The 13,442-nt window shown below is 32.0% G+C and overlaps 1 protein-coding gene across 1 annotated transcript; it reads right to left on the bottom strand.

Moving 5' to 3' along the window:
- Positions 1–104: 104 nt before the first annotated feature.
- Positions 105–13,423, bottom strand: LOC106072499 (heat shock 70 kDa protein 13-like). The gene is made up of 7 exons (XM_013232889.2): positions 13,204–13,423; positions 8,177–8,266; positions 7,136–7,241; positions 6,570–6,714; positions 6,108–6,327; positions 5,455–5,625; positions 105–4,818 (listed from the first exon to the last, which is right to left on the bottom strand). The coding sequence occupies exons 1-7, from the start codon at positions 13,226–13,228 to the stop codon at positions 4,280–4,282; spliced, it is 1,296 nt and encodes a 431-aa protein (XP_013088343.2). The 5' UTR covers positions 13,229–13,423; the 3' UTR covers positions 105–4,279.
- Positions 13,424–13,442: the final 19 nt, after the last annotated feature.

The raw sequence follows: 13,442 nt of genomic DNA, 5'->3' as shown, positions 1-13,442 counted from the left end.
TCATAAATGAAAGAATGTTGATATAACATTCTATTTAAGTAAGTTATAATTAATACACAAGAAATATTATTACAATTTACACAGTTAAACAACAACTCAAGAAATCTTAATGACTAGTTTTAATGGAATCAAAAAGCTCAACAGATTTCTTTTCCTTCAAAACATTATACTATTTAAAATGAAATCATCTCACTACCAGGACTGAATTCAGACATTTTCTGAAGTGGAATGAAGTGACAAGTTTTCATGTATTAACTATGACATGTAATGGTATCAACCACATCAGCACACTTTAGGCCATGTCGTGCCCGATAAACCACAATCATCAAACACACATACATACAGCTCTCATATATGCACCTCAGTGGTCAGTTTGTACAATACATTGTAACAGTTTGTCCTGCTCAAAAGTACTATGAAATATCCTGTGATCAAATGTTAAAATAGTAGACTCTAACATTGCAGCATACAACATACAGTTCGCTGTTATGATCAGAAAACATTTTAGCTTATTGATTTGAAACTCAAAAGTTTATAAGTGCACTACATGCCCAATTAAAACAGTTTATTATAAATGTGGTTGTTTTTATACTTTTGTTGAACATACCATTACATACAATAATTTATAAAAAGAAGTCATGGATGACAGTTATATAGGCAGATAGACAATTTTATAACTAATTGTCTCAAATCTTTTTTTTGTCAAGTTTGTGTGTGTGTGTTTGTTATAAGACACTATAAGTGATGGATCACTACAATGAAAACTTCCACAACAAACATTGGGACTTAGTTCAACTGTATTATGAAAACTGAAACTCCCATTATAGAATGTCAAGGTAATAAATTACAAATTGAAGTAAAGGTTTTATCACTTGGAGATTCATTTTTCTAATATGTGTGTGCTTATTAGTTTTGTATCAATTGTCATAATTACAAGTATGAAAATATTTCAAACATTTTTGTCAAGAGAAATAAAAAAAAAGACAATTTTGTTTAAAATGTAAAACACAGAGACCATGTTACAAATATGAATTGCAATGAAACCCCAATCAAAATTAATGGGACCCCCCCCCCCCCCCCTCTCAAGAAAAACAAAAAGCCCACTGATGGTGGCTGATAACCCAGAAAAAGACTTTATGGCTTTGAGCTAGTTAAACAGTGACATTGAGATAGACACACAAATAAAGTGAATAGGATTCAACAGTTCACAGAATTTGTGTCAGTTTAGTTCAATCAAGATTATGATGGTAGCCTCCACCATGACATTGTGTTAAGAAAATATATTCATGAAGATTAGAATCATATTTAAAGTATTGAAAACTAATTTGAATTCAAGTAATTAGGTGAAAATGAAAACAATGTTACTATAAATAAAACATTTTCTTTTCGGAGGAAAAAAAAGTCTTAAGTTAAAAAAAAATGAATCTGCCTAATCTGCATAGAACCAGTGTTGAAGTCCTTATAGTTTTAATTAAAAGTAAGTAACAGAATTTTTAAGATTCTCTAGTTTACTGTTTTATCAAAACTAAAAAAAACTACATTAAACTTTTGTCTAAAAAATGTTTCTTAAAACTAGAGATCAGTTACCCAACTTCAATGTCAATCAAGGGAGTCATCATAATACACACACTGACAAACACACAGTTCAATATCAATCTAAGGAGTCATCATAACAGACACACTGGCAGACACACAGTTCAATATCAATCTAAGGAGTCATCATAACAGACACACTGGCAGACACACAGTTCAATATCAATCTAAGGAGTCATCATAACAGACATACTGGCAGACACACAGTTCAATATCAATCTAAGGATTCATCATAACAGACACACTGGCAGACACACAGTTCAATATCAATCTAAGGAGTCATCATAACAGACACACTGGCAGACACACAGTTCAATATCAATCTTAGGGTAACACCGTTCAATACCAATCACTGGCAGACACAAATCAATGGTAATGGATTGTATTAGCTGAATTGCTGGTTATGTGTATACATAAATAACAATCAAACAAGAGCACTCAAAAATTAAAAAAGTATATCACAGCCAGAGTGTTGAGCATCACATCTGCCACCACTAGATTTATTTGGTACTTAAAAATCTATGATAAATAGTTTTTTTTTTCATGTTGATTTACCAGTCAATCTCTGTGGCCTCCATTCACATATTTTCTTTATCATAATAATAGTCAAACACATTTAACCTTTAATCTATGCAGTGATTTTAACTTGTGGATACTAAAATAAACACTTCTGATAATGTCTAAAACAAATTGCAACATTGATACACTTTAAGCAAGAGTATTGCTCAACCTGCCACCATTCCTTAGCCTAAACATCAAAGTTGATTTAGTCAGCATAAATATCCAAGCTCATTTAGTCAGCCTAAACATCAAAGTTGATTTAGTCAGCATAAATATCCAAGCTCATTTAGTCAGCCTAAACATCAAAGTTGATTTAGTCAGCATAAATATCCAAGCTCATTTAGTCAGCCTAAACATCAAAGTTGATTTAGTCAGCATAAATATCCAAGCTCATTTAGTCAGCCTAAACATCAAAGTTTGTTTTTAATCAGCCTTAACATCAAAGTTGATTTAGTCAGTTCATCTACAAAGAAAGTTCAAAATTAAACTAAATGCTCCAGCCTCTCTCAAGATTCAGCTGGGAAAAAAATAAAGAACTGACATAACAGGAGGATTAAGTAATGTGTTTCTGCAACTCATTTATCCAAAATAGTTTCCTTACACCATGTATCCATCACAGCCCAATGAACAAAATAGGTGAGAATATAACACATAAACTAATGAATATAAATAAACAAAATGACCAGCACCTGTTTCATATATTTACACTTGTTACATCAACAATAATTTTATCTTTAGAATTAAAAGTACTAGAATGTAACAAATATTTGGAGAAAACAAAAGTATTAAAACAAATACAGGAATTATGGAGAATTACCAGAAACTTTTCATTTGTCAAGAATATCCTGGTATTGTTTTATTGGTGATGCTTATGCTTAGTATTTGTATTGGGTAGTTGCAGAACTAAAATTTAGGGATAGTTATAGTATTAAGTTTAATGTTACATTTTTATTGGCAATTTAGATGCTTCATATTGTCTAACCCTCTTTTCTCAAGAATACCCTCTTAACAAAATTTAATATTGATTGAAACCATTCCATTCACATTTGAGATAAACAAATATTTTTCTAAAACATCAACTGCTGTGACATCATCAATGTTACTGGAGAGCTAATTACCCGGTACAAGTTTCCTTGTCTCCTGACATGTAAAAGAAAGTACAGACCTAGAAGTTGCAAAGGGAAAAGATCGTAAAATGCCACAGACATAATCAGTCTCACACACACACACAGAAATCTACTAGACTTAATTTAAATATCTTTCAAACATAACTCTCTCTAGTACCCAATATACACATAGGCTCCAATAACTGACTTGCCTCCAACTTAAATTAAAGCCAAACAAGTTTAGACTTTATAACAAATGTTTTGATGTGATCTTCATTACAAGGAAAACAAAAATAAATACCAACAAAATAATTTTTTTTTTTTGGAACACTTTTGTTCAAAAGGTAGTAAGGAAATATTTTTCAGCTATAATTAGATGAACATTTAAGGAAATATTTTTCAGCTATAATTAGATGAACATTTAAGGAAATATTTTTCAGCTATAATTAGATGAACATTTAAGGAAATATTTTTCAGCTATAATTAGATGAACATTTAAGGAAATATTTTTCAGCTATAATTAGATGAACATTTAAGGAAATATTTTTCAGCTATAATTAGATGAACATTTAAGGAAATATTTTTCAGCTATAATTAGATGAACATTTAAGGAAATATTTTTCAGCTATAATTAGATGAACATTTCATTGTTTGATTCTCTGTTTCTAAATATTCTACAAAAAAAAAAAGTCAGTCCCTTTATTTGATGTAAGTAGTTCATAAAAGATCTATCTAGACCAAAAAGTTAGATTATTTGAATATTATCAGAAATATTAATGACTACTTGTGTATTATCAAAGTATACAATAATTTGATTGTTTAAAAAAAGAGACAACCCTGGTTATTACAACATGGTCTTCATATGCTCATTATAACATCATAATTCAACATAAATATCATAGGCAAAAAAAAAAAAAAAACAACCCATCTCAACATTTAGATCAGACAACTAAATGAGAGAGAGAGAGAGAGAGAGAGAGAGAGCAGTGAAAACATTTTCAACAGCAGTTTGTTTTCCTTTAATGAACATGAATTTTGTTGACTCTGGTTGGCAGCTCAACTGCACTTACAGTCAATGGCCACATTCCTCCTAGTATACCAGCCTGAATGCTAACACCAGTCACTACTGCAAGCTCTGGGTCAATGGATGTGTTGGGAATTTTATTCATATGCTCGCTGATTAAGGAAATCACTTTTGGAATTCTGGTGGAGCCTCCGACTAAAACTATTTCATCCACCTCATCTTTCCTCGTCTCTGTTGCTTCTAATACTTTGTCTATAGGCTCCAGAACTTTGAGGAACAAATCAAAATTTAATTTTTCAAAGAGTTCTCTAGTCACCACTTCTGTAAACAGTTGACCTCCTAGAGAATGAAGAGGTAGAGAGAGGACAACCTGAGGGTGATATGTGAGATTCAGTTTGATTTCTTCAACATGCAACCGTAAAGACTGGATGTCTTCTTTATCATCCAATATTTGATTGAACCTGGACTGGATAAGAGACCGTAGATAATCCATTAATCTCTGATTGAAGTCTTGACCACCTAAGCGATTGTTGCCTAATAGAAAAATGATAAAAATGTCACCAATTGAAAAATCTATTATAAATTCAACAAAATCTAGTTTCTAGAAAATCAAGAAATAATAAGGCTTCAATAATTATATCAATGCTAAAAGAAAATCAAAAACATAGAGTTGAAGCTAGGTGCTGAAACAAATGATACATACCTATATTAAACATAAATGAATAACAACACCAGGGACCAAGTTTTTAAGAGAGAAAGTAGTGAATTAAAATGCTACGAAAATAAGGGCATGCGCCGACCGAGGCTTGAACCTGTGACTCTGGATTCGACACCACCGCCTAGCGATAACGCACCAAGCGAAACTAACCTCTAGACCATCAGAATGTCAAAAAAAACATTCTTCTGATCCAGAGTCATTTCGCTCGTATGCAAATTACCACCCCAGTGGTCAAAGGTCACAAGCCCCAGCTGTTTTTTTTTTACATTTGGATGGCTGCCTGGTCGTGCAGTTTGCGCGCTGGACTGTCGTTAGGATTTATCGACTGTGAGGGTTCAAACCCTGCCCGCTCCCATCCCCCGTCGTCCTGCGGGAGGTTTGGACTAGGAAGTAAGCTATCTTCAACTCTGAAGGAACATCCGAAACATGTAAAAACAAAACAAAAAACAAACCTGCCATGCCCTGTGTGAGAAACATTCCTCCTTGAACATTAAGTAATGACACATCAAGAGTACCACCTCCCAAGTCTACAACAAGGACGTTGTGAAGGTTAGATTTTTTATGTAACCCATAGGCTAAGGCAGCTGCTGTTGGTTCATTTATCACACGTAAGACATTAACACCTGAGAGTAAACAGGAGAATAAGTAATAAAATTTCAAGAATTTTATGGTGGTGTTTTTTTTCTTACTCAAAAACAAACTGAACAATCTATTATCGATATTGAGATTTCTGAATAGTAATTTTTTTTTTTGCCCAATAGGAGAAGTACATTATTAAATAGCATTTCTAGTTTTTTCAATGTATGAAAAGTTATAAATATATTTTTTTTTTATTGCAATAAAATAATTACATTATGACAAAATTTTGTTTATTTACATGAGAATAATTATTACTAGCATTCTGAAGAACAATAAGGGGGAAAAAAAGCTCATTACATTAGTTCACAAAGAAGTAGAAACTTTTATTATTCTCTAACACCACTCAGGGTGAAAGTAAACAAAAAAGGGTTAGTAATTAGGAGTTTTAGTTTTTCATAACATTTTGCAAAAGAAAAAAAATTAATTTGCATCAGTTTTTAAATACAGAAAACCATATCATTCCAACCTGCTAGAGCCCCAGCTTTAGTTGTAAAGTTTCGTTGCAAATCATCAAACTCTGCAGGAGCAGACATGACCACCATCTTAACTGGAGCAGAAAGGTTTTTTTCTGCTGCCATTTTAAGCTCTTTAATAATGTAGGCACCAACATCTTCTGGTGTTATTAGCCTTTCTGAACCATTCACAACAACAGCAAAACTAACCATACCAGATGGGTCTGCTTTCAACTGTGAAAAAAAATTTGTTTATTATTGGAAATCATCACCACTGCTATCAATAATTGCCATCACTGCTATCAATAATTGCTTTACTTCAAATACAAGTAAGAATATAAGTTTTAGGTACAACAGTTCATTTTATAATAAACATTGGCACATAGATAAATTGTAATTTTTAAAAAATTTGATAAATATGATCAACTATTTTCAATGTAAAGAGTCATGTAAGAACAAATAATAAAAACACCAACTTTGAATGGATATTGTTTCTGTGCTTCTGCAAGTTGTTCTTTTGTAAAGGTTTTTCCGATAAATCGCTTAGCATCATATAAAGTATTGGATGGATTATGTTCTGCCTGCGCAACAGCTCTGTAGCCAACTAAAATTTCATTATCTCTGAAGAATAAAAATTTGATTTTCTATTTATTTTTCTTATAATATTACATAGAACTGCATTTGCTTTTAATAAACTAACATTAGAATATCAATTACTAGCAAGAGAATGTGTGGTCAACTAAATAAGACATTATATATGATATGAATCAATGCCTAAAAAAATTACTTTTTCTTTAAAAAGATTAGTATAATATGTTCTAATAGAACAATGAAGCAAATGTAGATCTTAATATGAAAGTAAATGAGGAACAGTAAAGTCAAATATTCCTTCCTAAAATCAAGTTTACTAAAAAGATACTATCATGAAGTCTCAATATTCAAGACAAGCAAATAATAGTTACTGGACATCCAAGCCTCATCAAATTGCAATGTTAGGGGGAAAAAAGGTTATCATCACATAATATATATTAAATGAGCTTACACTATTGCTACTACACTAGGTATACACTTATGTCCATCTTGAGTGACTAAGACAGTCACATTGCCAGACACTGCATGATACATTCCTATACATGAGTAGGTTGTACCTAAAGAAATAAACAATCACTGTTGAAAGATTTCACTGATATTACAAGAAGATTATAATAAATAATAATAATAATAAAACCTAACTAGTTAAATATTGAACCAATTAAATAAAAAAGATTTGAAAAAAACAACAACAACAAAAAAAAAACACTGAATTTTTTGGCCATGTGCTGAGCAACACTCCATAAATCTTTGGGAGGGACAGCAATGATATAATGTGCAATGAGCTGTCTTAATAGAAAACAATGAATTGTACTCTGGATGTGAGTTAAAATTAGGGTACTCAAGAAACTTTTCTTCTATAATAACAACTTAATGGTTTTATTTAAATCAAATTGGATTTTTTCAGATTCAAAAATTTGAATGGAGGAGTATCAAAATCAAATAGAGCTGAATACTTTTTATTTTTTTCATTATTTATTTTAATAAATTCAAATCCATTTGGTTATCTTTATCATATATAGCAAACATTATATTCTTATCAATGTAAATGTAATAGAATAATACTATTTCAATATTATTTGTATTTTCTATGTTTTTTAATGCAATCAAATAACCATATCACAGGTCTGTCAGCTTTTCTTAATTTACAAAATTAACAATAGCACAAATTTTGATTAAAAAATGAATTCAATTTAAAAAAAAAAGCTACCAAAGCTTTCACAAACATAGTTATGTGCACTATCTAGCATCTAGCATGCCACAGATAGTGCATCTAAAGAGAGTATGAATTGAATAAATTGTATGATTATGAATTGTTACCTTACATTATTCATATTTAAAAGATATATTTCAATACATGATAGAACAAAGAATATATTAATTTTTTAAATTTAATTAACTAAAAAATATAGTAAGACATTATATAAATATGACCTTTAATAACCTGTGTGTTATAATGTTATTAACTTAAGAAATAAATAAACATACAGACCTAGATCTATTCCGACTATTTTAGGTTTTGGTGGAGGTAGATATATCTGAGCAAAATATCCTGCCAGAAGAACAGCCAAAATTGCTGTACCTATTAAAAAAAAAAAAGTTTAAAATTTAATAATTTTCAATAAGATTAAAACTTCAGTGAATATTTAATTTCAAGATTGTTCAACCCTTCCTTTACATAAACACAAACAGCAATTATTAAGTATGTCAAGGTTATGTTGCATTCAAAACAATACTTGGGGTTTAATGACACTTGTTTTGGGTTGTCTAGAGAATATACTAAATTGATAGCAAGGCTCTGTAATAAGCTTTAGGCTTCAGTGAAGGTAAGTTTGTTCTTCTCATTCTTCTTCTTCTTCTTCTAGCTAGCTTTATTGCTGCTGAGCTGTGAGCTCTTTTGCAGACTGTGCCAAGGAAAAAAGTGTGCTGTTTTCTTCAGTTGTTCAGCACTGCCGTACAGGGTGTTGGTTATGTTGGGCTGTAGTGGAAGTAGGGTCTGCCTAAGGTGGATTAGGGAGGGGCATTCAAAGAGGATATGGTTTATGGTTTCAAAGGGGTGGGCGCAATGTCTGCAAAGGGGTAGTTGTGTGGAGTTTATTTTGTTCAGGTGGTAATTTAATAGTGGTGTGTGTCCTGTTCTTAGTTGGAAGATTGTAGATTGTTCTTTGCGGGGGAGGAAGTTAATACTGTCCAGTTTGTTAGGCGTAGTCATTTCTCTGTACATGGCTCTGCCTGTGTTTCCTGATGCCCATTGGTTGAGCCACTCCTCTTTGTGATTGTTGACTAACATTGACCTTAGGGTGAGGTAGTTAACAGGTCTATCTGGTTGTTCCATAGTTGAACCTGCCTTTGATAGCTTATCTGCCTTTTCATTTCCCATGATGCCAATGTGTCCAGGGATCCACTGTAGTGTAATATTGATATTTAAATTTGATATCATCTGGTGGATTATCACACTGAGTGTTGTCAACTCTCTTGGGCTGTTTGAGGTGCTGCTGTTTAGTGCTTGCAGAGTAGATTGGGAGTCTGTAAAGACAACAATATCTGATGGTGGTTGCACTCCTTCATATAATTTGTTTTCCACTGTCTGGAGTGCTATGGTAATTGCCTCAATTTCGGCTTGGAAGTTTGAGCAGTAATCACCACAGGGTGCGCTTATCTCAAAGTGTTTATTTTTAGGGAAGACCAGGAAGGCACCAAGACCAGCATTGATGGTAGCTTTGAAAGCCGATCCGTCTGTATAAATATGGATAGCTGTTTTTTGATAGCTTTCGATTGTTTCAAGCGTGCCTACTTTGAGCTCCAGTGGATTTGATTCTTTTGTTAAGGTGTTATTTAGTAAATGTGTTTTGATGGTTGGTTGTTTGTAGTTTAGTCCGGGTGTAATGTTTGAAAACCTGGTAATTTTTTCTCTGTTATTGGGTAGGTGGTGTTTTAGGGCTAGTTCGTCAGTAAGTTGGATCAGAGTCCTTTGCTTTTTTTGGTTGTTTTTCCTATTTCTCTGTGTTAGTAATTTATTTGGATGATTGTCCTCCTACCTTCTGTATCTCTCAATAGCTTCTAATGCTGCTCTGTTGCGCCTTAACTTAAGAGGTTCAATATTGGAGTCTATTTCACAGGCTGCTGTGGGAGTAGTTCTCATACCTCCACTAATTAACCGCAAGGCTTGGTTTTGGATTGTATCTAATGATGATTGATAGGTTTTGTTGGCAGCTACTTGTATGGAGAGACAGTTATCCATTACAGATCTGACATATCCAGTGTATAACTGTCTTAAGGTTTTCTTTTCAGCTCCCCAGGATGTTCCTGCTAGGTGTTTTATTATGTTTGATAGCAAGGCTCTGTAATAAGCTTTAGGCTTCAGTGAAGGTAAGTTTGTTCTTCTCATTAAAAAAACAACTCCCACACACATACTCTTGGCCATGAATTCTAGTATCCCTGATTCTCTTTGTCAAAATAGTTGATAGCTATGTTGTTTATTATGGCCAACCCCCCCCCCCCCCTCCTATTTTTTTTTTAAATATTCCATTGGAAAGGGCCTGCATTATAATGTTTCCCAATACATTCTTTTGGCCCATGAGTTCTAGTAGCAATTACTTCCCCACCCCTGAATACACTCTGTAACTACTCTTCTATAATATATATTATAAAATATACATCTAGAATATAGATAGATGTAGATCTAGCTCTTATAAAATTCCCTCACACATTCTATCTAGATGATCTAGACTTTATTCATTTATAACATCCGCATTCACACTTTCATAACATTAGAAATATAGATCTACATAGAAACACTGACATACATTTTTTAGCCATTTCCTATTTTGAAGAGAAAAAATAAAATTAAGAAATGTGTTTATAATTGGTCAAAAATTGCCAATAAAAATGCTTTCACCAATGACTAACATTGTCTATAGACTAGGTTACTGCATGAATGATGCAATGAAGCGATGCAATTAGTTAGATCTAGATTCGCTTTCAGTATTGTTGAGGGATATATTCGCTTTCAGTATGGTTGAGGGGAGTGACAAAATCTTTTTTTTTTAGATGTGAAGAATATTGTGTTTTATTTATTCACTCTAAATAAAAATGGTATTTGTAATGTTTACTATTACAGGGCAGGGTACCAAGGGACTAGAAAGAAGCTAATGTCACTTCCCTATATAGTCTATTTAAAAAAGGAGAAAAATCTGATCCGGGGAACTACAGACGAGTATCACTCACATGCATGACATTAGAACACATTTATGTAGCAGCTTCATAAATAATATGATGTGCTCATAACTTAGCAACATGGCTTTAGGAAATATAGGTCATGTGAAACTCAACTAATAGGATTAACTGATGATTTTTAAAGGGATACTTAAAAGTGAGCAAATAGTATGCAATTTTATTAGACTTTTTTAAGGCATTCGACAAAGTTCACCGCCAAAGCCTGCTTAAAACAATAAAAACAACACAAGATACTATCCTTAAATTTTACTATCAACTAGAAAAATGACAGTTATAATAAATTAAGAGTAACAAAAAAAAATAAAACAAAAACTACTTTTATTCCTGGTATACCAGTCATACAGACTAAAACCTCAAAATATCTAGAGGTGTAATAATAAATGAAAACTAATTGATGGAATCCCCATATTGATGAAATTATTAAAAAATCAAGCAAAACATTAGGGTTTATTAAAAGAAATTTTTACAAATCGTACAAAAACAAAACTAAAATGCTATTTAACTTTTTTTTTTTAATTTGTGGCTCAACAAAAATGGCTAAGACTTATTTTAGGAGTCAGTTTTAGTTATAGAGATTGGGTCTCAAACAAGAAAATCCTATGCTAAACTTGGAGTCGAGCACTTTGTGAGGTTGTGACAGAGAGTTCATGAGATTTGTGGGACATGTTCTCAGACAAAATTAACTAGGCATAACAAGAGTTGCGATGACATGGAGCCAATACAATGAAAGTACAAACAGGGACATAGTCATATAACTTGGCAAAACATTTTCATGGAGGACCTCATAGCAGTTGACACCAGGTGGGAAGAGGCTTCAGACATTGCCAGTGACAGATCTTTGTGGAGACAGTTTGCGCCCAATTTACCAAACGGCACGGAAGGATCTAAGCCTAAGTAATTTAACTTAGGCCAATATTAGAATATGCATCCTCTGCTTGGGATCCCTCAACTAAAGAAAACATAGAAACTAGAACAAATACCATATCTATAGAGCAGTGAGATTTATAACAATATACAAATGAATGTTATTCAAATTTGAATAGAGTAACATCATTTAATAAAATCACTAAACTTAAGAGACACTTCAGGACAGAAGATTAAAAAGTAAAGTTGCTATATATAATACATAAAACACTGAACCATAATTTACAAACAGAAAAACAAAACTTAATGAAATACTCAGAAGACACAAAGATAGAGCGAGAGGCATATATATATATATATTTAATTTCTTATTCAAGCTATTCCATATGGAACACTAGTACAAATTTGTACAAAAACTCCTTCTTCACTCGCGCCATTAGAGAATGGAATGGGTTGCCTGAATAAGCCAGGAAAACCAACAACTTAGCAGAGTTGAAGTCATTGATTAACACGAATGACTAGATTTAAAAAATTGACACACTGTATGATAAAAATGCATAATTATTTTCTTTTTAAAGTAACCTCTGAAATAAGATTAACTTGATTACGACAGAATTGAATTAATGTCTGTAATTAGATCTAGACTAGAAACGAATCATACACTCTAGAGCCTAGTGACTAAAAAAATGATGTACACATAATATATCTATAAAATGTATATAGAGTCTAAATATAACAATATACAAATGAATGTTATTCAAATTTGAATAGAGTAACATCATTTAGTAAAATGGCTGCCTGGTCGTGCGGTTTGTGCGCTTGACTGTCGTTCGGATTTATCGATGGTCTTGGGGGCTTGGGTTCAAACCCTGCCCACTCCCATACCCCGTCGTCCTGCGGGAGGTTTGGACTAGTAAGTAAACTATCTTCAACTCTGAAGGCACATCCAAAACATGTAAAACATTTTATAAACATATAATTCAAATAATTGTACATACAATCATAACAATGTATCCATAAATACTGTAGATTTACTTGATTTAGATACTATTTAAATAATTCTACTAAATAAATTATTAATCTAAAATATTTAAAAAAAGAACATTCAACAGCAAGATAAGACTGACAAGATAATCATCCATAAAAATATTATGATTAATATTAAGTATTATAATTTTATAACATTTAATAAACATGATTATGATTGATATCAAAAGAGTAATTTAATTTTTAATGTTTAAAAGCCAGTCTCAGTAAGTCACTATCACTAGAGACTTAGAGTTTAGAGTAGATAGTATACTAATAAAAGTCTAAGACTCAAGACATTCTATACTAGTCTTAGTCTATGATACTCTTTTTAGCCTTAGTATAAGTATAATAAAATAATTAATAAGTATAGCAGACACTGAGACAGACTACCTAAAATTATGAACGTCGAACTCATTTATAAAATGATTTTATCCAGATCTTCAGTTTTGATCTAGACTATTTATAAAATCTAGTCTATGTAAACTAGATATATAATGCTTTTTTTCTCTAGACGCTAGTCACTCCAGACTCCTATAGACCTAGATCTAAATAGATCTATCTATTATTCTATAATTTATTAATCTAGATCTACATCTAGACTGTAGACAACAAGCTGTTCTATATTATAA

Source organism: Biomphalaria glabrata, chromosome 1 (assembly GCF_947242115.1).
Source record: "Biomphalaria glabrata chromosome 1, xgBioGlab47.1, whole genome shotgun sequence".
NCBI classification, from domain to species: domain Eukaryota; kingdom Metazoa; phylum Mollusca; class Gastropoda; family Planorbidae; genus Biomphalaria; species Biomphalaria glabrata.
Note: the sequence above shows the minus strand (reverse complement) of the source record. Positions and strands in the feature narration are given on the sequence as shown.

Excerpts from the sequence above, each read along its gene's own strand:
- LOC106072499 (XM_013232889.2), bottom strand. The coding sequence starts at position 13,228 with ATGAGTTCGACGTTCATAATTTTAG. Across the intron at positions 7,242-8,176 it reads AATAGTCGGAATAGATCTAG|GTACAACCTACTCATGTATA; the intron begins GTCTGTATGTTT and ends TTATTTCTTTAG. Across the intron at positions 5,626-6,107 it reads TAAAGCTGGGGCTCTAGCAG|GTGTTAATGTCTTACGTGTG; the intron begins GTTGGAATGATA and ends GTTTACTCTCAG.